Here is a 27,282-nt window from a genome sequence, read left to right on the forward strand (position 1 = left end):
ATGTAGTATAATGTAATGGTAACCATTTTGTTTACATTTGTATTATGAGTGGATATGTAAAGCTCCTGAAACGTGGTCTAAAAACTTAATTATTTTTCTAGTCTATTTACATTGATTATTCATGACCAACAAAAAAGCTACTATCAAAGTTAAAGTTTGGAAAATATTTTATTTATTAGAAATGTAACACTTTAAAACTTGAAAGCTACGCTACTTCATCAGGACTGTGTGGGTGTGGTTTGATCCGACTTGATTGGCAACATAAAAAAATAATTTGATTGGGATGTCATCCCAATCAAAATGTGATGACATCATCTTTTTCTAACTGAGGCCCGCTCACCTCAAATGGGTGAGAAAGGCACAGACAAAAACACAAATACACAAATCTCAGTAAAATAACCAAAACTATTTTAACTTTGGCAGAAATTGTTGTATTTATGTGTTTCTTATAGTGATAAGCTCTACAAAATTAGTTTTTGGGACCTTTAAGGTTAGCAATCTGTATTAGAAACGTTTAACTGGCGCCAGAGTACAGCGTTTGTGATTAGTGAATTAATTAATTAAAAAGAGAGTATTTTGCGTGTGTGTGTGTGTGTGTGTGTGTGTGTGTGTGTGTGTGTGTGTGTGTGTGTGTGTACAACCTTGTAAATTTCGGTCGAGCATTGTGTTAGTATGGTGCTAACAGTGGAGGACAGGCCCAGCTCCACCAGGCTCTCCAGTTGAGTCTGAGTATCCGTCTCCATCTCGTCTCTTGTCTGTTCCAGGGTGCTGCTGTCTATCAGAGCAAAACACCTGCAGATACACACACAGAGACAAGCAAACACTTAAACACTTGTCAGCGGTGAAAATGTCAACAGCATTTTATTTTTTTGTTAAACCAAAAAGGCTGGTATACGCGGCCAGCAGAGCCAGCGGTGCAGAACAGCGCATTTCAATCAGAAAGAGATACATTTATACTCAAGACGTTGACAACGAGGCTTTACTAAGTGACAGTTTGACTTGTTAATTTGTCTCTACCTGTCCAGAAACTGGAGAATGAAGTCTTCAAACTCAGCTGAAGCAAAACACAGATTTTTCTCAATCTGACAGGGAGAAATAGAAACGATTGGTTAGTGCATTCGTATAATATGACGCTGTATGCAAGCTGTTTTTATTCAAATGGTTAAGACATTTTGTTTAGTGTTTGGTGTGTTTTTTTTAGGGAAATACACTAATTTGCACTCTTCCCAAGAGTTAGATGAGAATATTGATACCACTCAAGTACGCTAAATATGAAGCAGGAGCCAGGAGACGGTTAGCTTAGCTAAGAATAACACCGTAAAGCAGGGGGAAACAGCTAGCCTGGCAACCACAGTGACGACAAGACTCCAGGAAGTGACTGCTCCCCCTGTAAAACCACAACTTGTCATTTATAGACTTCAGTAAGTTAAAACATGTTAATTTGTAAGTTTATAGAGGTGGTGTTGGTGGATATTGTTAACTTTGGACACAGCCTGGCTAGCTTTTTCCCTCCCGTTTTCAGTCTTTGTGCTAAGCTAAGCTAAGCAGCTGCATATTCATCACAGTGGTGTCAATCTTTTAACTCTCCCAAAATGTCAAACTATTCCTTAAAGAGAAAAGGAAAAGGTCTTTTAAATGATTGATGCCAAATGCTACAAGACTTTTGCTCAACATGTTGTAGATATTATGTTTATTTAACCTCTTTTTGTGACTAAATTGTTAATGTAAGTTGCGTTTGTACCTCTGTGAGATTGCTGTGTTGAGAAGGAGCAGACGAGCAATCCACTAAAGGCACCAGAGTGGTGAAGGTAGCGATGAACTGGAACGTTATCTGGATGGAGCCAAATAACGGGAAATAGATCAATTTACATCATCTGACGTGATCAAGGCCCAAGTTAAATAACCTACCAGATGTCGGCGGAATAACTTTTTTCAAATGTATCAATTCATTCTGGTGTGATGGATTAATGTAGTCTAGAGACAATGAGCACACAAAGAAGAAAAAGCAATCCATTTTACAATCCAAGCAGAAACTGAGGACTGAGCCTCGGTAATTGCGAGTTTTTCAAACTGAGATATTCATTCCACTTTCAGGAATAATTAATAGGATAGACCAGAATACAAGAGAGGGGAGTTTAATCAGCATAAGCTGTATTGTCTACTTGTCTAACAATTCTTCTTCATTACTAATCAACACATCCATTACTCACCATGCACTTGCTGAAGTCGTTAGGGTCCACCCCAGGCAGAGAGCCCATGAGCAGTGGGAGCACGTGCCCACGGCCCTCTGGGTAATGGTTGTTTGGGGAAACCAGGCTGCGAGCCATGCCTATCATGCAGCTGAGAGTGGCAGTGAGGGTGTGGGGCTCCGTCAGGGTCTCCATCGCTGCATACGTTCTGTTATACCCAAGATACGAGGAGGTAAATATTTGTTTTTGACAGTACATCGACATGGTTAATGGCAAATATCTCACACAAACACTTACTTCTCAAGTACAGGTGGTATGGCAAGTTCTGGTGTGAGGAGAGCCAGGTTCTGAAGAGCGAAGGCGGCATCTGTACTGCCGGTTTTACTGCACATCACCACAAGGGGGCAGATGAACAACATAAAGTACAGCGGCGCAGGTAGATAATCACAGATGACCTGTCTTTGTCCAGATTAGGCTTGTTGGTTGCTGAGGCCAGTGGCGGCACTCGCTACTGAGACACAGCAGGATTTGGACTGACTGGCACTGATTCAAATGGCATGTTTACACGGCAACAACCCAGTGAACAATGATTTGGTGATTTGTAGGTCACAACTGCTAAACACTGGGCTTCATTTGGCTGTAAAGTTTTTTTAGACATCGAGGTTACATACAACTGTTGTATCATCTACATTTCAAAGTCTATATTTTAATATAAAACGCCTCCTAACCACACACTAAAATATCATTTCAGTCATTGAAATGCTGTTGAAATAATGGCTATATATAAGCAAGATGTCTCTAAAACGTTCAGTTTTCAACCAAATGTAGCCCAGCTGATCACCACATTAACAGGAATATTTTGGTAGCTGCTATATTTGGTGGAAAAAGGACATTATTGTTGAGATAAAACCAATAACTGGGAGGTATAAAAAAAGAAATATATGCAGTCAAAATCTATTTGGGAAGCAAAAGTTTGGCCCAAAAGATAGAGGCCTGGAGAAATCTTGGTCATTAAACGAGCATTAACAAGACCACCAGCTGTGACTGTGCATGCTCACACCTCCCTCCACAATTACACCTACAGTATAGTGTCTATTCCTGCCTGGGTAGAAATACTTTCTATCGGCCTTCCCACTTAGCACAAGGACGTTTGTCTTTGTTTTTAAATGTCATATAAAACCTATTTTCACAGACTGGCTTGTATTTATTTTTGGGTTTCTCTTAATCTCTCTCTTTTGTTTGATTCAGTTATTGTGATTTTAATTTTCCACTATGTTGAATTAATATTTGTTTCTTAATTTGTTCTTGTTTTAAGGCCTCATGTGTTCTCTTATTGTCTTTTTATCTTCTTCCCACTTTGTACATCTTACTCTGAAAGTACTATGCTGACTATTGTATTTGTAGTACCTGTACATACACAGCTTAAATCAAATATTATGCTTACAACAGATATTTGTATTGACATGTATAGTGTATACCATATATGTATTTATATGTGTGGATGTATGCATGTACATATGTTATAATCCTTATAGTAAAAGGTTTCCTAGGTGTTCAAAATTCGCGAACACAGGTGCAACTATGCAAGTTTACATACAGAAAGACATCTACCAAAGTGCAATACCTGAACATGGCCTGCAGGGTGGCTCCGGTGAGGCTGCGGGTAAAATCCTGCAAGTCTTCATCAGTCAGCCTCTGACACTCAGGAACCAGCGTGATCCAGCTCGGGACTGCGTGACGTTCCCGGTGCACACGGCGGACAACACACGCCGGGAGACGCTGAAGCAGCCGCATCAGTCGAGCCTGCGGGGGCACACACATTCAACATTAGCGTTATCATCTAGAGACACATTCGCACAGTCTGCTACAAACAGATATGTGATATCGCTCCTTTCTCCGGCAGTTGTGCATTTCATTATTGTGTTGTTAGTGGGAAGAGAGCCGGCTAAATCCTGAATGACAGGCAATAAATCAAAGCAGTGTGTCAGCACACAGCTGAAAATGTGCTCCCAACTCACTCAGAGTGTATGCATGTGTGTGTGAGTGAGGGAGAGACTTACCTGCCAGCGACCATGATTGGAGGGATGGTAGAAGGAGGCAATGCTGTTGAAGAGGCAGGTCAGCTCCTTCTGTGCAGGGTTTCCTGGTCCTCCCTGCAGGGATTTGAATCAGGTAATAACCATAATTAAGCAGCAATGAAATATATGTTTCTTTTAATGTATTGTTAAGAGAAAATGTCTGCAGAGTGCGTACCAGAAGTGCTGTGATCCACAACACCAAGTGTCCGATATCATAGGAGTTGGTGAGATAACGCGGTGCCACCATATGACTGACCCCAACTGGAAGGTTCAGACTGCGCAGGATCCTGGTGAAGATCTACACACAGACAGTGTAGAGTTTCAACTCACTCACAAGGCCCAGCAGTCCCAAATAAAATACATTAACAGTATTTGTACAGTATTTTTGATACATTAGTGTATATCCTTTGGTTGGGGTTTCTACCACACCCCCACATGTATTTTTGTATTTCTTCAGTGTAATTTGTTTTTATCTTCTGTGAAACAAATAAACTAAACTTAACTTAACTAAAATTACTCACAGTGGGAATATACGGGATCCAATCCACATAGCCGATGTCGTCATTGGCTAGGCGAGCAAACAGATTCACTAGGTGCTGCAAAAAAACATTAGACAAACAGTCACTGCGAGTACAGAGAACATTCCCAGAAGTGAAGGCCGTCATTCCAAGAATTAAATATAGCTACTTTGAAAAAAAAAAAGAAAGAGATGTTCAAGAGGCAAAGTATGCTTCGCCAGGCCGCTTGGAAAATCTTATCTGCATGCTGAGTGGAAAGCACCAATACTTCAACAACATTTCAACATTTCAATCATCGTCGTAAGGAATTGTGTCATTCCAAATTACTCTATCCATATTTAGGAAATTGGAAAGCTACGTGATTCATTGCTCAATCATTTAAAAATGTTCTTAAAAATCCACCACTTGGTGTTTTGAGAGGTGGGATTTTCATCATTTGAACTTCATTTAACTTTACTGTGGCATACAGACTAACTTCAACTAGGTGTCAATAATTTCAAAATTGCTCAGAAAATACAATAAATATTGTGCCTTTATGTGTGTGTGTGTGTGTGTGTGTGTCTCACCCCTTCCCAGCTTGGCTGATTTTGCACTGACATCCAAAGATTCATTAATTCATCAAACCACAACCTGAAAACGGACATAAAAAAACACCATTTTATAAACACACACGGACACACACACCTGAAGCTAAATTCCCGTCATCGATCTCCAATTCACCAAAATATGAACTCACACCCTCCCTTGTCGATTCTGGAGGAGAAATGGAAAAATAGACCATTAAAGATGATGTATTGTGGAAACTATGCGGAAACTGCTTATGAATCCAAGAATAAATCCAGACAAATAGCTTGCGAAAGAGCAAATACACTGAAAAATGTGGTGAACGTTGTGAAGAGGCATTGAAGCTGGAACACCACCATCAAGGGTGCGGAGAGAGAGAGGCAAAGTTTGTCCGAGGCAGCAAAATATTAGCAAAAACAAGCAGAGTGGAAAGCACTGCTAACGCAAAAAGTACATTATTTATTGAAACTCCCAGGTGCAAAGGTGTAAACGCTTACAGTGCCTGAAAATGTGGTTATACATGACATGCATGGTCACAAGACCCAGCCAAAATACTTAAAAAGAATTAAGATGTACCAGCAAGTTAAGTTTCCATCTCAGGACCAAAAATGGCACACAAAAAATGCAACATATACTACCTTTTTTTCTGCTTGCAGAGATTGTTCTATAAATAAACAAAGTGTGCTTTTTTATGAACCCTTTGTATTAGCTCTGGCCAAGACAAACTGCACTTGGCATATAATCCTGTTTCTAAACAGAACTATGAAAGTTGGCCCACTTACTGGAAGCTCTGGCTGTGTTCCTCCGGGGGCATGATAGTGGGCAGGAACAGCTCCATGTTGCTGATGGCTTTCTGCATGATATTGTCAAACACGCACAACAGGGGGCGCCACTCATCCAGCATCTCCTTGGTTGATGACACGGGGAAATACCTGGAGAATTCACACACACACACACACACACACACACACACACACACACACACACACACACACACACACACACACACACACACACACACACACACAGGACAGCAAGGACAGACATGAGTACAAATAGATGCAGACAAGCATAGACAGACTGGAGATACAAATACACACATTGATCTACAGCACACAGCTCAACTGGAGATCAAAGCAACGCATTATCCAATGCACACATTACATGATCACAGAGAACGAGACTTACAGTCTGCAGCTTTTGATCAAAGCCTTCAAAATGTGGTCCAGTGAGCTGCAAACAAGCAGAGAGAGGAGGTGTGTGAGTGTGTGTTTTGTGAAGGAATTCTGCTTTTACTATTTTATGAGATCCCCAAAAAAAAACTTCAACATTCAGGCTACAAGTAACAATTATTTTTTATTATTAATCAATCTGTTGGTTATTTATTCAACTAATCTTTCAGTCAATAGAATATATGAAAATTGTGTCTATAAAAGGCAAAGGTAACATCTAAATTTGCTTGTTTTGTCTGACCAACAGTCCAAAACACAACAAGTTTAGAGTAATTTATATTCTTCGCTTGATTATTGACTATTCTTAAAGGAATACGCCACCGTTTGTTGAAATAGGGCTTATCGCAGTCTACCCTGGCTGTAGATAGGCGGGCCAACGCATTTTTTGTCTCAGTGCAAGTAATTAGGTTGGTTTTTTGTCTTTTGTTGTAACCCTACCCTAACCCTCAGTCCTTTACCTTACTCTCATTCACCTGCTCACTTGTTTCCAATTTCCCTCATTAGCCCTCAGGAGTACATATACCAGCCCCGTTTTCCCAGTCAGTTTCAAGTTTGTCAACATGCTACACTATGTGTGGCCCTGCCTCTGTCCTCTCCAACTTGGAATCCTTATCCTAACCCTTCAACCTGTCTCTGCCTGGCTGATCCTTTCTGGCTACCTGTGGATTATCAGTTGCATCTGTTTGGGTTTACTACCCATGCCCGTAAGCTTCTGAATCTTCACTTGTGTCAATAAATCATTGAATTGTCCATGACTGTCTGTGTTTGGGTCCTTCCCTTGCTGCCTCACACTCACCCCTGTGACAGAGAAGAGATAACTTTTGGACAGAGCTAGGCTAATTGTTGTCAGTCTTTATGCTAAGCTAAGTTAGCTACCTGCTGGGGGCAGCTTGATCTTAACCATACATACATGAGTGGCATTCCAAAAATGTCACTTTTCCTCTTACGATAAGGTTTATATTGACAGTAACCCTATGAAACAGGTAAATTGATAGGAAGTACAGTAACAACAGTGTTTTTAACTTCTCACAACATGTCAATGTAAAGGTACAGCGTCATACTTGGGGAACCAGATGAGTCCAAGGTGCTCATTTTTGGAGTAGACAACCCTGTCATACAGATCATAGAGGGGTCGCCATGGCAACTGTAGGTCATCCCTTGACAGCAGTTCCTTCTTCCTGTTTGAGAAAAAGAAGCCAATTATTTACTGCCTGGTCTGTTTATGACAATTGTGCAAGGCTTCAGTCAGATTTTTTGATATTTACACCTTTTTGAAAAGAAACGGTCGTCAAGACAAAATGATGGTAATACTGTTAGATGGAAGGGAGAAACTACAGGGTGTCTGAAGGAGTCTGTAATCGTGGGAGAATTGAGTCACTACCTCACAGGCTGCACTCAACATGACTGCCAACTTCCAGACATGTCTGCAAACACAGCTCTGGGATTCTTTGTATTCAATTAAGCATAACTAGACTGACAGCTGCAGACATTAGTAATTTGCAGGTGTAGACTCGGCTGGTAAGAAATTCAGTTTAACCCTCCTATAAGAGGCTTCATACAGAGAAATGAAGTGGTTTAAGATCTGAAAGTAGATGCAGCAAAGTCACCTTTTACTGATTCTTGATTTTTCAAACACCCTGTTAAGCTTTTTATTTGCACATTAATTGATGAGTACTTTATTATAATCTTTAAAGCAGAGCAGTTTTTGTTTAATCCTCCTGAGAAACTTCCATGTTGCGTTTTATGTTCTCTATTACTTAGTTCTTTGTAAAAATCACAACACGTATAGGAATAAACCCCACATAAAGCCTCCTGAGAGTACCTGCACTGAATAAGATGCTCAGTTTCCAAAGCCACACATTCCTCTCGTCGTCTCCTCTCTCATTTATCTCAACAGCTATGGAACATACTCTCATTGGGGAGATTTAAAGAGTGAAGGAATAAAGAGACAATCGGGGAAATTGCAGTGAAATGCGAGAGGGGTGAAAAAAAGAAGAATCCAATTGAGACCTGGTACGTGATGTTCAGTATCAAATTCATCTCTCAGCTATGAGACGTGGCACTTAATATGCGGTTTGTCCAGATCTTTCTCTTTTCATCTAGTGGAAAACACTCAGATGAATGACATCTACATTAAGATGTTTTGTGATGGATGTGAAAATCGTGGAAACAAGTGGAGACATATGGGAAGTGATGAATGTGAGCATCTCGGAGAATATCCTGCAGTTGCTGGAGCAGTGACTGATCTGATTTGAGGGACAAAAGCAGGGAGTTACCATGTAGGTCAGGGCTTAAAGAGTAATAAATGTACTATTAGGGCCAACATACTTTACTGTCATTTTTACTTACTTTGTGTGGGTGTATAACTAAGTACAGATTGAGACTGTACATAAAAAACATATGTATTAACCCCCAATCTTTTTGGCTTGTTGCTCCTTATTGAAGACATCTAGTTGGGCCTATGTCACATTTCAGATGTTTATGAGTTAACAGTTCTACCAAAAAGAGCAATTTCCGAAAAACGTGCTCTGATTTATTGGCATTTCTTTAAAGTTTAAACCAATCACAATCGTCATGGGCGGCGCAAAGCTCCGGCCGGTGCCGCTGCAAAATAGCCTCAGGAAGAAACTTGTTTTGGTGGAACATGTACGTTCAAAAGTTGTTTTAGTCGTGCAAAATCAAACTCAGATTAGACAGATAGTCAACTAGCTGTCTCAATTACCCTGCAAAAATCTGAGGAGCAGTTAACCATAATAGTCCTCATAAATCCACCGGAGTTTAAAATTCCAATAGAAGGGAAAGGACATCGGCGAAAAAGACGTGCATCCGGCGGAATTTCCTGCAGCACCGGAGCGATCCCGGAAGTGGAACGTCGTGGATATAGACTACCCACAAACTAACTATGACTTTGTAGACCTTTTCATATTATTGTCATGTTTTTTTTTGTAATGCAAGTCATATTGATGTAGCCTAAAAATCAGATTGAACTGACATTTGAATTTTTCACTGGGCAGCAATTCAGGCTATTATTGTTGTCCATCTAAAACAAAAAATCAATCAACTTGTGTTGCTAGAACCATTTTGTAGTTTTTTCTTGGGAAAACATAACACATTCAGAGGATTGTGCAGCCTTCATGGAGGTACTGTATCTGTTCTGTACTGAATGCTTACTATATTACGTCTTAGTTTTTCTCTCTCAAGTCTGCAGGTTGTTTAAAGCTCCAAATGGCAGAGTGGTAAGTAAAAAATCCACTTGAACATGTCATGGGACTCAACATCAGTATACCATTTGTAGCACAGTGATGTTTACCACTCTGATCTCATTACACTACAGGATACCGAGGGGCAAGAGAGGCTGCAGCTTTCGAAGGTCAAACACTCGTTGCTATAAAAAGATGTCTGACTATCGCTGTCTGTCATACGGACTTCCAGTGTTTCTATCATGTGTTATTAGTCATAGCTATGTTTACTTTGCTGTACTGCATAGTATAACCCATCCATCTAGCTATCCATCCATCCATCTGGCAGCAGCAGGCTACCAAACTTCTCCATGCTTCTCCCCAGCCACGAACTCCAGCTCCTCCTGGGGATCCCGAGGCATTCCCAGGCCAGATGGGATATGTAATCTCTCATGATGTGGGTTTGCCCCGAGGTCCGCAGGGAGGCGTCCAGATCAGATGTTTGAACCCCCTCAACTGGCTTCTTTCATTAATGCCAAGGAGCTGCAGTACTCCAAGCTCCATCCAGATGTCTGAGTTCCTCACCTCGTCCCCCGAGGGCGAGGAGCTCAGATATCCCTTATGCATTTGTGTATGTCTGTGTGTTTGTGTCACACCCACTTGAGAAGCTGAATAAGCAGCTTGGCGTAGCTCTGCATCATGTGAGGCTCCAGGTTCGGCAGCGTGACCAACTCATAGAGCAGCTTGATGAAGAGAATGTGGTCCTCTTTACTGAATCTGCGGCCGTACAGCTTCAGAAACCTGAGGGTGGAGGTTAAGAGCATCAGTGAGCAGCTAATCACTTCCTGCTTCCTGCAGCTGACCTATATCCTTTACTACCCTCATTGACTCTGAGTTGATGCCAAGGGGACTGAGTGAATTAAAAGTCCAGTCGTTATTTAAAGTTACATGATGATTCTCTCTAAATACTCCTATGATGCTGATATATTGGCACTCTATTCCCCTTTTCCTAAAGTGCAATAGACTCTTGAAGACCTAATAATGAAAATAATGAATATTTGGGTTTATAATAGCCGTGGCGACCTGTAAGGAAATGCTGACACACTGCACAATGTAAATCAAAAATAATTGACATGTTACAGATATTATTGCACATTTATAAAGCTTATTCATATAGTTTTAGTTTGACCTGTTCCAGAGAAGTATTTACGTGACTCTACGTCGCTCATTTTTGAGACTGTGGGTTGTGATCATGTATGAATGAAATAGCCTCAAAACGTCAATTAGCCTTAGAGTCTAAATAAACTACTAGACCATTAATTAATATGAATCATAAGTGAGTAGCCTAATTATGCGTTTGCTTGTATCCGGACGACAACCTGGCTTCAACACTTACGAGAAGAGTTTATTGGACCAGAAAGCGACCCCGGGCCACAGCTCTCTGAGTAGGACAGCTCTAGACAAGTTCGCTTTGATTTTCGCCAACAGCTCCGTGGCCTCCCGGTCCAACCGGTCGGAGTACGGCAGCAGGCCGTTATACACGATCTCCTTCTGAGGGATAAACCCTGCCATATCCCCATCCACAGTCATATCCCACTGGCAGTCTGGTCACCTTTCTGTTGTATGTAAACAGGCAAAGAAAACCTGTTCTTCTTTCTAATGGATGTTGTGCCTTAGGAGAAGCGCGTCGGTAGAGGACATAATCCGCTGTGTCTATCAAGCAGGTGGTAGGCAGGCGATCACAGAGTCAAGTGTGTCACGCTAATTGAGCTGTGTAAAGCCCTGAGCGCCGGGGGGAAGGGAGGGGGGGGCAGTTCCACACTGACCTGCATCGCCATGCTGCGTCACCTCACAGGTATCCACCTGCTGACCACGCACAGGGGAGGGAGGATCGCATTGCTCGTGCACGATAGGAGGTCGAACAAAATGACGAGCCTACTGTTGTGTGGCCAAGCTTTGATTTCAGCACCACTGGAGGTAATAAGAGGAGACGTATGTGAAGGCTTTCATGTGTGGGCTCTGGGAAGTGGGCTTGGAGGAAATCTGGAAAGCATGATTCTGGACTACAAATCCCAGAGGCACTAAATGATTGTGTGTGCTGCAAGCTAATCGGCAGAAGAATAGGATGATAACTGATAACTGGATTTATGCCCTCTCTTGTTCTACTAACCCACAGTGACACTGCATCCGTCTGGTGTCTATATCTATCTATCTATCTATCTATCTATTTATCTATCTATCTGAAAAGAAAATAGTTTACTTATTGCTTCATTGTGCAGCTATAATCAAACAAATATATGCCTGTGTGATTTGGTTGCATGCCACAGAAGCATTTATTTATAAATGTGACGATAAATAAATTCCTGACAACAAGTCCCGTTCATGATTTAATGCCAACCCGGCACCTTTGTCCCTGACCTTCTCCATTCTAGGCATCCAATCTTGTGCTACTGTGCATCCTTCCATGTAAATCCTTTTACTTTAAGCCCATTTAATTCTCTGACCAATACATGCTTAAGAGTGGTGCTGCAATTCAGGATATTGTCTGGCCTGCCTATAGCAGTAAGGTTGCTGCTCACAGTGGAGAGCTTAATGAAAAGCCCTATGGTCTGGTTACTTTCAGAGAAATGAGAAATGGGGCAATTGCTGCAGCTCCACCTCAGCCTTTCTTAAGCCGCCTGAGTGCATAAAGCGTTGGCAACCCAACCTCCGTCTCACCAGCGGCCTTCTCGTGGCTTCTGCAGGTCTGTCTACAGCTCTTGATAGCCCGGCAACCTTCAGTCACTTTTACCTTTCTGAGGCAGTGAGCGAGGTGCCCTCTTTGAAACTGGTTTCTCTCTATTAACACAGTTGAAGACTGACAGAGTAACAAACTTTGAGAGAGATCCCAGAACAGAATGTGCCTTCCACATGGCATATCAATCCAAGAATATCACGCTGGACTTTGTCAAGCAATCTCACCCAAGTCTTTAACTTTTTATATCCCTCAGATCGTAATACCTTTGGGCTTTTTTCTGCTTCTCAGAGCAGTGACAGCACCTGCTTTCACTGTTTCCAGCGTTTAACCACTTCCAGGAGGAAACACGGTGTCTGTTCCTATTTGTTTTTTTTTGTCGTCGTGACGTTTCTAGGTATTTGGATATAGAGTTGGTGTTTGAATGGGCACAGGCACTTGCATGTGTGCGCATGCATGTGTGCACACGTCTGTGAGATTCATTATTCCACAAGTGGAGTCTACAGATGGAAAATATGATTCAGGATGATGATGCCTCTTTGACTCAGCAGGGAGAAGACCAAAGAGAGGGATTGAGAGAGAGCAGTGGGGAGGGGGGGGGGGAGGAAAGCAATGGAGGAAAAAGAGAAAGGAAAGAGATGAAATAAAAAAGAGATGATGGTCCCTGTGTGAGGACTGTAGATGTTTTTGAATGCCATCAGCTTGCTCATCTTTACCTCACAATCTTTTGCAGACATCAAGAAACACACACACACACACACACACACACACACACACACACACACACACACACACACACACACACACACACACACCAAGCTTCTCATTTTCACCAAGGATTTATGGTGAAGCCAGTTTTCTCGCTCCTAAAATATTGGAAAAACTCAGGCAGCCAATAAGTGTGTGTGTGTGTGTGTGTGTGTGTGTGTGTGTGTGTGTGTGTGTGTGTGCGTGCGTCGTGCGTGCGTGCGTGCGTGCGTGCGTGCGTGCGTGCGTGTGTGTCTGTGTGTGTTTTTGTGTGTGTCTCAGTTTGGAGAGTGAAGAGTGTAAATGATGTGTCTGGGAAACCTGCAACGGGACGTCAACACACACACACACACACACACACACAGATGCAAGTTCCTTCCATCCAGCTGGGTTTCTCGCTGGGAGATATGCAGCTTCATCGCCAGACAGACGGGTAATATATGGCTCCCGCTCCTGCCTCACACACAGACACACACACATACACAGACACACACACGCACACATGCACACAAACTCTCAAACAAATACCTAACCACATTAGAACTTTCTACAGAACTAAACAGAGCTGTCTGCATGTTGTTCACTCTGATTTCACGCTCAGCAACCTCTTCCCTATTTCTTTTGGACAACAAATTACTGACGAAGCTGTGCTGATAAGCCTCGGTCCGTTAGGAAGAAAGGAATCAAGGAGACAAGGAAATAAGGAATAAGACGAGGAGACAGACATTCCATTATAGTCCCTGTGGAGCTGCAGCAGGGATGAGCCTACCAGCTGTGATTTCTAATCGTGGAGAAAGGCTGAACAGCAAGGAGTACGCAGGTATGCAAGGTTAATTCCCTCTTTATCTTCCTCTTCTTCTTCTTATATCTCCTCGGCAGCAGTCCTGCTTGTATTGTAGCAGTATAGGTGCTATATTTCACAGTGACTGCATATGTAATTTATGTGCGAACAGGAATGAGCCCGCTGGGAGGTTTCCCCTGGCTTTGGATATTCCTCTATGCAGCAGCTGTGTGCGCAGGTACCACACGTGCATTTGCTCACTGACACACATAGTATTATCTGCATTCAAATACATGCACAAATATAGTTTCTTCACTTTTTTTCTCCATTACCTCAATTATAAAATCTAGCACAGAACACACACACTTGTGCCTCCTGTACAGGTGTGGGTGGGGCAAAGGTCGACAATGTGTCGTCAGAAGTCTGTCGCCATCCTTGTGAGGATCTGGTGGGCTTGCTCACTGAGATCCAAGGCCTGCGTATTGTGACCAGCAACCTGCTTGAAGACCTGGAGAGAGTAGTAAGACACACAGATACTTGTCGTACATGCACATGTATCATCTGCATGTTGGCATTTGTTTGTTGTGCTTAACTCTCTGATGCTATGGTTATTTTGATGTGGCATGTGCAAGAAATTGGATTTTAGATGAAAAATATATATTTTTTAGAAACTATTACTACTAAAATTATTTTTCTTTCCTTTAAAAAGCATTTTAAATGCATGAAAATGTCCATCAGTAAACCATTGTAGTGATTTAGTGATCAGAATAATCAAATGGAGACAATTACCCAAAACACTGGCTAAGTCTACCAGTGTCTGCAATGTTCTTTAAATTGTATTTGATGGGGCTGAGTTTTATGGGAAATATGTGTGACGAAATCAACTGAGAGTAGATCTTCTTCCAGTGCAAATGGAACAAGCGGCAACATATTTTTACTGGCAGGAAGCACTGTGGTTTGTGGCAAATGTCTTGGTAATTTTGTGGGGGGAAAAAACATGCAAAAAGAATACCATCAGTGTTAAAATGTTGACTACTAATCAACTCAACCACCATTCTAGCGTAATTCAACAGGTCTCTGTGTATATACGTACAGGTAAGCGTATATACATATATAAATGTAGTTCTGATAATCATTTTAATGTTTTGAAAATGCTACATGTATGTATTTGTATTCTCAGTCTAAAGAAAATGAAGAGATGCGAATATCTTTGACTGAGCTGAGCAACAGCAGCAGCAGCAACAGAAACGGCAGCAGCAACCGCAGGGGTAGCAGCAACAGCAACAACAGAAACAGCAGCCACAGCAGCAGCAATGGCAACAGCGGCAGCAATGGCAACAGCGGCAGCAATGGCAACAGCGGCAGCAATGGCAACAGCGGCAGCGGCAATGGCGATGGCAATGGTAATGGCAGCGGCAATGGCGATGGCAATGGTAATGGCAGTGGCAATGGCAGTGGCAGTGGCAGTGGCAGTGGCAGTGGCAATGGCAGTGGCAATGGCAATGGCAGTGGCAATGGCAGTGGCAATGGCAATGGCAATGGCAATGACAGTGGCAATGGCAGCGGCAGCGGCAGCGGCAGCGGCAGCGGCAACGGCAACGGCAACGGCAACGGCAACGGCAACGGCAGCGGCAACGGCAGCGGCAGTGGCAATGGCAGCGGCAGCGGCAGCGGCAACGGCAGCGGCAACGGCAACGGCAACGGCAGCCTCAACGGTAGCAGCATTGGCAACAGCGGCAGCGGCAGCGGCAGCGGCAGCGGCAGCGGAAGCGGAAGCGGAAGCGGAAGCGGCAGCGGCAACCTCAACGGTAGCAGCAACGGCAACAGCAGCAGCCGTGGTGATGTCAATGATCTTGACAGAGATGGAGAGGTCTGGTGTATGCAGGATGGACGAGTGTTCGAGCAGGGGGAGGACTGGGAGGTTGACAGCTGCACGTCCTGTGGTTGCCAGGTTAGTGTTGAACAAGTATAATGTAATCTAAAATATTAGCAGTGAGGTGTTTCCTGGGAGAGTGCCATGCAAGTGTCATTGATAGACAGCACACTGAAACATGACCAGCATCATCTAGGTTAGATTAAGGTAGAGTAAATCTTTTACACTGCAATCATTTCGGTAATTCTTTTTTTGTATGTAGCCAAGAGCAGTTTTTAAGTCCAATTAGTCTCAAGTCCTTGTTAAGTCTGACTCAAGTCCAAGTCTCTGTTTGTTATTTTGTTTCATTTATTTAAATGTATAATGTCTCAGGACTTGACTTTGAGTTTTGACTTTGACACGTAAAAAACCAAGAAGTCCAAGAATCCTACAGTTCTAATGTAGATGTGGAAGACTGATACCACTTTCAGATAGGAGAGTGGCATCACTTTTCTCATCCAGCTCTCAGCAAGAAAGCAAATACGCATATTTTCCAAAATTCCTTTGAAATGTACTAACCAGTTGGGGAGTTACTTACTGTGAGTTTCACTTGTAACCAATGTGGTTTCATTTATTTCCAAAATGCCTTTGTTAGTCTCCTATATTTCATGCTTGAGTCATCCTCCTCTCCTCTCTGAGTCTGTTTCTCTTTATTCAATATCATTAGTTTTGTCAAGGATGGATTGGGGTAGTAGCCAAACTTATTATGAGTCATGACAGCATGCCATTCCTCCGCATTTAGCAAAACATCCGGCTCAAACTAACATGGTTTGACTAACAATATTGTTGAAAATGCTGTGTGCGTATCTTCCTCACCTTATGTAGGATGGAAAGGTGGTGTGTCAGCAGGTGTCTTGTCCTCCTGTATCCTGCATCCATCCTTCCTTTATCGATGGAACGTGCTGTCCTGTCTGTCTCAGTGAGTTTGGTTTGTGTGCAACTATGATTTAGGGTTGGAAATGTGTGTTGTGATCACATCATTTGATAAAGGTATACCAACAGTGTATGTGTGTGTATGTATATAAAGATAATGAAGATGGCTGGTCCCCGTGGTCTGAGTGGACGCACTGTTCGGTCTCCTGTGGACGTGGAGGGCAGCAAAGGGGTCGCTCCTGCAATGGCATCATGCCGCCTTGTGCCGGCCCGTCAGTCCAAACCCGCAGCTGCATGCTGATGAAGTGTGACCACAAGGGTAGGACGTCACACTGCATGTCTGATCCGGCTGTTAATAAATTTTTTTGGGATTGATTAACCAAATGAACCAAAGAGCAATTCCACCAAAGAGCGAAAAGTATGGAACTTCAGATACATGGATTTTAGAGATTGTAATCATAATTGGAAACATGTTTTAGTAGTTCTGTAAGTGTGTACACAGCGTGGAGCTGTGGTGGTGGTCTGTGTTGAATTCTACTCAGAGACTGTTCAAGGCTACTGTACAAAAAAAAATATTCTTTATGTGCTTGTTTCATGTCTAGCGCATCCTAATGGGAACTGGGGCCTTTGGTCTCCTTGGTCTGGGTGTACAACCACATGTGGAGAAGGCAACATCACACGGGTTCGTCTCTGCAACAAACCTCCAGCGCAGAAGGGAGGCAGAGGGTGCACGGGCAGCGCCAGGGAGACACAATCTTGCAACAATACACTCTGTCCCAGTGAGTATGTACCAGTGCACATACAGACTGCACTGTAGATGGCTTACAGGTAAATTATGTGTTTGTGTGTAGTTGCTGGAGGCTGGACAGGCTGGACAGAATGGTCTCTGTGCTCAGAGTCGTGTGGTGGAGGTCTTAAGAGTCGCCAGCGGGAGTGTTTGAACCCCGCCCCTCAGCACGGTGGGAAGCCTTGTGCCGGAGACGCTGTGGACTATGAAGCATGTAACAAACAACCATGTCCTATAGGTAAACCTGAACCCTGCCCACAAACCTCAGGCTAGAGGTGTATCTTAACTGTGTAAGCAGATATTATCCTATAAGTAAACTAAGCCTCACATCCATCCACAAACCTTATTCCTTTTTTATTTGATGAAACATATTTTCAAACAATAGAGGATTAGAAGACAATTTCCTACAGCCTTTATTTAATTATTGTGGCTCAGGACGGAACGGACAAATTACTCAAATATAAATGTCCATTGACTCTTGATCTTAGACTATTTGCTTCGTGACTCTGTGTGAAAGACTCATTGCCTTTATATGCACATTTGTGTTTTCAGATATATGTTTGTTTTCAAATCCATGTTTTCCTGGAGTGGTGTGCACATCACATAGCGATGGATCATGGGAGTGTGGACGTTGTCCGTTGGGTTTAAATGGCAATGGCACTCACTGTGAAGATGAGAACGAGGTAATACCCACACATCAGTGCTCATGCTCATTTAGACTCCTAAACTCTCTGGCCTAGTTTGACAACATCTGCCATATGCACTGTGACACTTAAGAAGGGTTGTACACTTGACCAGATCCTGAAAGTTTCTCTCTGGTCCTGCATGGTCACCTTTGCACATTATGCAGGTTGCAGAAGCTGTAAGTTTAACCTCCAGCCTGTAACTGAAGGCACCGTCATCTGACATCATGCCAACCTCTAAATAAATAATGTGTTCCTGTACACATCACCTGTCAAACCTTTATATTTACTGTTTGTGTTTGATATGTGGAACATGGTTAATCCCTCTATCTCTGCAGTGTGAAGTGGAGAATGTGTGTGTCACAGAGTGTGTAAACACAGACCCTGGCTTCTACTGTCTGCCCTGTCCTCCTCGCTATAAAGGCACCCAGCCGTATGGACTTGGACTGGAGATGGCCTACAAAACCAGGCAGGCATGTGTTTTCCTCTTTAAATAAATATTTTCTTTTGTGTGAACTACTTTCCTCGCTTTAAACCTCAATCATAACCACTTTTGTCTGCTCAAATGCTGTTTTTAGGTGTGTGATCCATACAATCCTTGCAAAGACAACACACACACCTGCCACAAATATGCAGAGTGTAAGTACCTGGGCCTGGCGTCTGAGGTTTTGTACAAGTGTGTGTGTGCTGTCGGGTTCGCGGGCGACGGCTCCCTGTGTGGTGAAGACTCTGATCTGGATGGCTGGCCCAACAGCATATTAACCTGCAAGCAGAATGCAACCTATCACTGTCAAAAGGTAAAATAATAAAAAGTGTAATCTTGATTGGCTGGCAGTGTTCTAATTGGATGGGATTTCACTAAACTGAGCTGTAATTGGCTGCAGGATAACTGCCCAATGCTGCCAAACTCTGGACAGGAAGACCTGGACAAGGACGGACAGGGAGACGCCTGTGATCCTGATGATGACAATGATGACATCATAGATGAGAGGGTGAGACTGCGGCCTCAGACATAGATTAACTTTAAGGATACCATGACAGAAAACAGGCCAATATTTACATCCCCTGTGTGTGTATGTATGAACTAATGTGTGTGTGTGTGTTTGGTATAGGACAACTGCCCGCTGGTGTACAACCCTCGGCAGTTTGACTCTGACAGAGACGGGGTCGGGGACCGCTGTGACAACTGTCCGTTTGATAGCAACCCGCTGCAGACTGACACTGATGACAATGGAGAGGGAGACGCCTGCAGCATTGACATTGATGGAGATGGTAGGAGCTAATCACTACACCAGGCCTGGAACTTACTGTTACTTATCCTAGTTTTTCAGTCTTATTAGAGAACTCCCTATGTATGTTAAGTTCAAAAGTTGGGTTTATTTTCCCAAAAAAGATTCAACAAAAACAAATCCAGATCCAGTCCCTCCCCCCTTTCTGCTAAAGCCCAAACAGTCTCCTAAGCCCCTCCCCCCACAAGGGAGAGCTGTGCACGATAGAGCGCATATGTGAAGAGTGCTGAAGGGGAGGAAACCTATCGGCAACTCGTGCGCGGGGAAGGGGGAGGGGAGGACGCTATGAAATGCGGGTGCATGGGCAGTGATTGACATGCAGTTAGACACGTTAGTTTTATAAGTTACTTACTTACCTACTGCATCTTTAAGTTATAGTGTCCTTAATAAAAGAGGTCAACAAAACATAACTCTACAGAAAATTAAGCCTAACAAAACAAGATGTTAACTTAACTAGCAGACATCCCAGAATAAGACATGAGGGAAACATTAATACTGGCTGTTAAAACCAATAAACACACACATGGGAGGACATACAGGAACATAGACAATAACTGAAACATAACACAAAGAAGGGGCCCATAGCGTATTTCTTAGTGGCCGAAATTGGTGAAGGATGAACATGGCGTTGCTTCGAATTTCGAGGTGTCCTGAGGGTACGTCAAATATTTATCACAGATTTTGTTGGGGTTTAGACTTGGACACAATCTCTGGAAAAAAGAAAATAAATTCTTTGGTAATGAGCACTACAGACTGGCAGCAGGATCCATTCAAAGTGGATTCAGTGTTGAGTTACTCTTTACATATGGATCAAATTACATTTACCCAAACATGGTCCGGATTTATATTGGTTGCCGTGTAATGAAAGAGTAGAAGCCACACGATATGCAACTCATCTGCTGTGTGTTTGTGTGTGTGTCTCTTACTCCAGAGGTTTTGAATGAACGGGACAACTGCCCCTTAGTCTACAACACTGATCAGAGGGACACAGACCTGGATGGTGTTGGAGACCAGTGTGACAACTGTCCCCTTCTACACAACCCACTGCAGGTTCCTGAAAAACACAAATGCTAAAAAGCAGACATGTATATTGGTGGTGGCGGCATTGCTTCACAGAACATCTGGTATGGGTTGCACAATCTAAAACGGGGATCAAAGAAAGCTGTTCTAACAATGTATTTATTAGTGGCAATCAATCAGGTGGATGGCTAACTATTTTTAATACATGAAAAGGATATCTTGGAAGTCTGTGCAGGGTTTTAGTGGTAGAGGTAAAACTAAGCATAGAGATTGATTTAACACTATTTAAACACGTGTGTGTGTGTGTGTGTGTGTGTGTGTGTGTGTGTGTGTAGCTTGACTCTGACAGTGACCTGGTGGGGGACATGTGTGACGACAACGACGACATCGATGAGGACGGCCACCAAAACTCTCTTGACAACTGTCCCTACATTGCCAATAGCAACCAGGCCGACCATGACAAGGACGGGAAGGGTGACGCCTGTGACCATGACGACGACAACGACGGTATCCCTGATGACCGGGACAACTGCAGACTAGTGCCCAACAGGGACCAGCTGGACTCTGATGGTGGGTCTTGCTACGTTTTTTTCAAACTTTTAGGCGGCACATAGGTCTTCTCAAAACACACAAAAAAAGGTGTCAGCTATAGCGATTTAAACATAATCTGCTGACATCTGTTGAACTGAGAATGTCTCTAATATCACAATACAAATGTGAAAGGTTGTGTCAAATGCTGATTCATTTGCTGTTAAACGTAAAAGATATTTTGGACAATTTACGATAAATAGATTTTGCAGTCATCCAGTAAAATCAGTCAAGTATGTTTCCAGTGATCCAGGTCATGTTGGACATCAACTATTTATGGCTCTCAGTCCTGTGATTAATCATAAAGGTCATGTTTGTGAATGAGAAGTTGTTCTCAAACAGTTTACCTGGATAAATAAAGGTTTAAAAAAAAAAATAAAATAAAAAAAAATAAAAGATTCTTTAATCTATCCACAATCATACAGGACTTTCTCTTCTTGGCAAAAATGAATCCAGGAAATCACATCATTGCCTTTTCTCTCCTTATTCCTCCGTCTTGCAGGTGATGGGAGCGGAGATGCATGCTTTGATGACTTTGACAATGACAGTATTCCAGATGCGCTGGATCCATGTCCGCTGAACCAGGATATCGGGTCTACAGACTTCAGGAAGTTTCAGGTTGTTTTGTTGGACCCTAAAGGCACCACGCAGTCGGACCCTCTCTGGGTGATCCGCAGCCAAGGCACGGAGCTGCTGCAGACGGCCAACTCAGACCCTGGCATCGCTTTAGGTGAGATTAACTATAAAAAGTGAATCAGTAAATCCAGAAAGTATACATAAAACATGTGACTTTGTTTAAACAGGATATGACAAGTTCAGTGCGGTGGACTTCAGCGTGACATTTTATGTGAATACCAACCGAGATGACGACTACGCAGGCATTGTTTTCGCCTACCAGTCCAGTCGACGCTTCTATGTTGTCATGTGGAAACAGGTGAGGTTTAAACGCAGACGTGATGAGAACTCCTTTCTGGCTTCACTAATGGTAGTAGCAATCTAACCTAAATAGCCATTAAACCTGTAATTTGGGGTTTGAATCAAAAGTTATATCCATCTTTATACATCATATACATCTCCTTAACCATAATGTCCTTTAAATGTATCTTCTATGTTCTAACAAAATATATATGACAGTTCTCGCTAGCAACAAAAAAAAACTGTAAAATAAAAAGCCCTGACTTTTTGTGAGCAGTGACGGTCCTCAGCCATGTATCAACATCAGCTTAACCTTTACTCACTTTTGTCCTTCTTTCTATGAGAGCAGGTGTCTCAGGCCTACTGGGAGAAAAAGCCATTTAAAGCTTTTGCCACAGCCGGAGTCTCGATCAAACTGGTCAACTCCACCACGGGACCAGGAGAGTATCTACGCAATGCCCTGTGGCACACCGGAAACAACAGACATCAGGCATGAATCAATCAAAGTTTATGTCTTTGTCTCTTTATATTCTGCTTGTCATAAATCACACTACGTTTCTTATTTGAACAGATAAATAACCTTAGAACACCGGCACAGTAAAAATCAGACATTCCCCCAAATGTCTCCACCCTGACTTATGTGTGTGTGTGTGTGTGTGTGTGTGTGTGTGTGTGTGTGTGTGTGTGTGTGTGTTTGTGTATGTGTTTAGGTCAAAACATTGTGGCATGACCCCAATAAAATAGGCTGGAAGGCCTACACAGCCTACCGCATACACCTTATCCACAGACCCAAGACTGGGTTCATCAGGTACAAAGACTGTCATCATATAAAGTGTCATTTTTTTAACACTGGATCACCTAACCATGTTAGATGTATTTAAGCAAGACTCTTGAACGAGAATAACCCCAGAATAAGAAAATAATCACTTGTGAGGAAATGAAACTTTTCCCTTGTGTTTTCTCGTTATTATCTGGAAAACATTGCTCTGGTGATACAATAGTTATATCTATTTCTGTAGGCAAGGATAGTCACAAACAGGATACAAACCTGTAGATGTACTGAGTTTAAGCATTCGTTTGCTTTGCTGCATTGCATGCCTTCTTTGGAACCTGGATTTGTATTTTTATGTTGAGCTGTCATAAACCACAGCTGAATTATGATCGTGGAAATCACCCAACTTTTAAAGATTTGTGGACTTCCTCAGAGAAACCCTCTGCATTAGCAGTAACGTTTACATTCAAAACATGTGATATTATTGGCTTGGGCTTTAAATGACCATACCAGTGTTTCAGCCCATTAGTCACATATACAAAATTGTTCTGTATTGTTTTAAGATTTGTGAACATCATCTGTGTAAAGTTTTGTGAAACTAACGTCACTGGTTTGCACATATTCAGTGCAGACTTTTCAGATCAGTCTGCTTTTACAACTACTAATGTGAAGCGGTATAATCTCAACAACAGTAAAAACAGACATGATTCTCTCGGATCACCAATTTAAAGCAGGTTTTCCTGTCAGAGTCTCAACTCTTATGGGAGAAAACATGCCAAAAGCACTGGTGTGGACCTTTAAATCAGACATTGAGGCTCAGTCAGTACAAGTTCAGTTCAATGTAGGTTTTAGTGGAGCAGCAATCTGTCGCGCATTTTTGAAGAATAAAATCACCCACAGATGTGCTTACACTCGAGGACATCATCAATCTCCAAGAGTTATTTTATGATAATAGCGTGATTTACTTACTTTGTTAGACCCGGTTCTCCTGAACCTGCCACATCTACTTCTAGTTAGTTGTGCTTCACACTAATGACTTTCAGAAAAATAAAATACCCCGGGCAATGTGTTATTGTGGTTGGTGCTGTTTGTGCAGATAGAGAGAACAACATCAGTGCTATAGCGAGGTTTTCAAGCTGAACAAACTGAGGGGAAAGAGAACAAAATGGTGATGTGCACAGCCCATTTGTTCAAATGATAAAAATACTAAGGCTCTCTTAGAAAATACAAGCAATGGCTGTGTTGCATTCTGGTTACTGAATGATTGTAAGAGAACTGTACGCCTATTGTATGTGAGACTGAAAAGAGGCTCCTGCCCTTTGATTGTGAAGGACAAACACACATTGGTATTTTAATAGTTGCTACGAAGCTCTGTTGAAACTGCTTTAAATATAGCTCTATTTGACGTCATGTCCTCAGTTTTGTTCAGGAATAAGTGGTAAAATACAAACATGGAAAAATATAACAAAATGTACTTAGTGACTGATTTTTAACTCTCAGGTACCCACAGTTATAGGTGGTCTGCATCTGTAGTAAAACATGATGACAAACGCTGTGTATGATTAGGTTTGCTTTGTTGTGCTGCAGGGTGGTGGTGTACGAGGGCAGGGAGATTTTATCTGACTCTGGGGCGGTGTATGAACACACCCTGGCTGGAGGCAGACTGGGGCTGTTTGTCTTCTCTCAGGAACATGTCCTCTTCTCAGACCTCAGATATGAGTGCAGAGGTAAGATATCTCCGTCAAAACATGTGTCCTGACTACTGATCAGTGGTGGAAGAAGTACTCTGATCCATTACTTAAGTAAAAGCACCAATACAACAATGTGAAAGGACTCCATTACAAGTAAAAGTCCTGCATCAAAATCCTATTCAAGTAAAAGTTTGTATTAGCAGCATATTGGATAATTTCACCTCTTTGGGCCTTTGAACAGTTATTTAAATGATACCATCTGAGAAGTTCATAAGGGAACTCTCTTTTCGATAGCACTGATAACAACTCATATCTGAAATGGGACAAGAGGCCCTAAATAGACACTTTGTTGTGAGAGGTCACAAGACAAAAAGGTTAGGAACCACTGTATTTGTATTTTAAGCTCATTGTGTCTGTCTTATGTCAGATATTAATCTCTAACTATACCTAAACATAGTGGAGTAAAAAGTGCAAAATTACTTTTTGAATTGTAGTGAAGTAGAAGTATAAAAGAGCATACAATGAAAACACTCAAGGACAGTACTTGAGTAAATGTACTTTCCACCACTGCTACTGATCACTGTGCCTCTGTCCTCCAGCATTTAAAAATCAGTTCCTCTCATAAAAGGTCTAATATCTGTGACCTGTTCTTCTTTATTTCCTCCTCAGATAACTGAACTATTCTGCTGGGATATTAAGGAATATCTTCAACCTCCCACCAGAGATCCACATCAATTCCAGTAAAAAAAAAAATCTTAATACAACTGAGAGAGGGAGAGCATCGGGTCACTAATTAATAGTCTAGGCTGCTTTATCCAGCCAAGACTATCAACTAGTGACTATGATCTATCTATCAGTTTTTTATGCGACAGTACTGATTTCAGGCTGTCTCAATTTGCTGTATATTACTGTTAAGACTCAGCATCTCTAATGACTGCAACTTCTTGTTGCTTTTCATTTGCTTTTTGCTAATGGTTGTAAATAATTATTTATTGCCAGATATGAAAGGGAGAGAAGGTAGAATAAATTGATGATGAAGTAAGTAAAAAAGCACCATGCAAATGTCTGGTAACCTTTTTTTTTCAAGTGTTTTTCTTTTCTGATGATGGCAGTAGCTATTACACATACAATTGTGGAAGCGTGGTCTCCAGCGCCCTTTAGTGGTGAAAGTAATAATTACAAATAATTACAAATAATGAGTGGGAGAGAAAGGAACAGAAGTTGACAAAGGTTTGGCCTACTTGAGGTTGGTAAAGTAATTTAAAGTTTTATACGATCGCTATGACAATTTTTTCAATTCTTTTACACAGCTTTTCTAAACTCGTAATGCACCAACAGTTAATTTCATTCTCAAACTCACACATTGTAAACTAAACTCCAACACTGATTTTCAAAATACAATAATACACTAACACAATGTACTATGTCTACCAAAACAATGCAATCATGTCTCAAAACCAAATAATTCTTCCAAAACACTAACGCATGTTCTCTCCCAACAGGAACATTTAGTCAATCACTGCACAACGTCATACAAAACACTAACATCACATGGAATTACAGAAACTGCATTATTTTATGTGTCAGGTCTACCCGTATACAATAGACAGTAGTATACTGTATTGACCATAGATTGTGTTTTGCACTGCAGTTTCTTTTGAAGCCTTTCTATGTTTCTTTTGCTGCAGAAATTCAATACAAAAAATGAATGACCCATCTCAGAGTAGCTTTATAGAATGTATGTTCTATGAAAAAAAGAAGACAGAAACAGAATTGTCCTGGTGCTCGTCTTCCTCTCCCTCGTGCAGGAATTTTTTGTACTTTCTTTGTGTTCATCTTTATTGTTCCTTTTCCACACAAAATCAGCCCAGATAGGTCCTATTTTACTGTATGTACTAAGTAACATATGGTCATGTGATTGAAAGAACCTCAACCTAGATGGGAATCAGCTGTGATTGATCTATTTGGATAGCTTCAATCAGATGTTTCTCAGTAGCAATGGAATAACATGCAGGGGATATATTGTGTTTATTTGTGAACAGCTGTTCACTTTGACTTTAGCCTATAAGTTAGGTTTAGAACATGATGTTATTTGTTCTGACTTACAGTGTGAAAGATCCATTGTTTTGGTTTTGGTTGAGCTTGTTTGTAAAAGATGTTCAAGCATTTTAAATTTGTGTTAACTGTATGCAATTTGTGTCAAAGCAACAAGAAATGTAGTAGTTGTATAGCCTACACAGACGGATGTTGTGCTAACTGCGTAAAGTGTTTAGAAAAGTTGTTACAAGTTTTGAAAATAGCAATCGTAAAAAAACTGTATTGAAGTAGTAATAATAGCCTTTAACAATACTCCATTACATTTAAAAGCAGAGGTAGTATCTACAAATATCATATACCAGCAATATACAGTATATCATTATAAAGCACAGAAAGGCCCCTGCCAGTATTTTGTTTGTAACATATTAAAGGCTAACTTGTAACCGTAGATAAATGTAGTGGAGTAAAAACTACAATAATTCCCTCTGTAATTGCAATGAGTGGAAGAACATGGAAATACTCAAGTAAAGTCCAAGTATCTAAACTTTTAGTAGCAGTACTTTAGTAGTTACTGTACTTTCTACCATCAGGTAAAGTATGTAATGGATTAATTAATTAATAACACTGGATTAATGAAAGAAATAGAAAGGAGGCTATATGTCAGGGAAATATGTAGCCAACATCCCTTAAAAA

At 41.7% G+C, this 27,282-nt stretch overlaps 2 protein-coding genes across 2 annotated transcripts in view; one reads left to right on the plus strand and one right to left on the minus strand.

The window, feature by feature from the left end:
* Positions 1-11,527, minus strand: part of psme4b (proteasome activator subunit 4b) — a 32,761-nt gene extending 21,234 nt beyond the window's left edge. Inside the window, exons 1-15 of the mRNA XM_028567817.1 lie at positions 11,157-11,527; positions 10,421-10,561; positions 7,643-7,759; positions 6,538-6,582; positions 6,132-6,281; positions 5,352-5,415; positions 4,789-4,863; positions 4,443-4,565; positions 4,250-4,342; positions 3,814-3,992; positions 2,487-2,573; positions 2,211-2,397; positions 1,742-1,831; positions 1,018-1,082; positions 642-792 (exon numbers count right to left, since the gene is read on the minus strand). Coding sequence (XP_028423618.1) covers positions 642-792; positions 1,018-1,082; positions 1,742-1,831; positions 2,211-2,397; positions 2,487-2,573; positions 3,814-3,992; positions 4,250-4,342; positions 4,443-4,565; positions 4,789-4,863; positions 5,352-5,415; positions 6,132-6,281; positions 6,538-6,582; positions 7,643-7,759; positions 10,421-10,561; positions 11,157-11,350 — 1,761 coding nt within the window. The 5' untranslated portion in view covers positions 11,351-11,527. The remainder of the gene's footprint in view (positions 1-641; positions 793-1,017; positions 1,083-1,741; positions 1,832-2,210; positions 2,398-2,486; positions 2,574-3,813; positions 3,993-4,249; positions 4,343-4,442; positions 4,566-4,788; positions 4,864-5,351; positions 5,416-6,131; positions 6,282-6,537; positions 6,583-7,642; positions 7,760-10,420; positions 10,562-11,156) is intronic.
* A 5,412-nt stretch (positions 11,528-16,939) lies between these two features.
* LOC114547869 (thrombospondin-2) lies at positions 16,940-25,624 on the plus strand. The gene is made up of 16 exons (XM_028567371.1): positions 16,940-17,126; positions 17,410-17,586; positions 17,659-17,832; positions 18,147-18,277; positions 18,616-18,750; positions 18,856-19,074; positions 19,162-19,269; positions 19,390-19,549; positions 20,498-20,616; positions 20,922-21,156; positions 21,677-21,904; positions 21,978-22,108; positions 22,439-22,579; positions 22,800-22,897; positions 24,449-24,588; positions 25,222-25,624. Exons 1-16 carry the CDS (start codon positions 16,940-16,942, stop codon positions 25,227-25,229), a joined length of 2,391 nt encoding a protein of 796 aa, XP_028423172.1. The 3' UTR covers positions 25,230-25,624.
* The last annotated feature ends 1,658 nt before the right edge of the window (positions 25,625-27,282 follow it).

The sequence above is a fragment of the Perca flavescens genome, chromosome 21 (assembly GCF_004354835.1).
Source record: "Perca flavescens isolate YP-PL-M2 chromosome 21, PFLA_1.0, whole genome shotgun sequence".
In the NCBI taxonomy this organism is placed as follows: domain Eukaryota; kingdom Metazoa; phylum Chordata; class Actinopteri; order Perciformes; family Percidae; genus Perca; species Perca flavescens.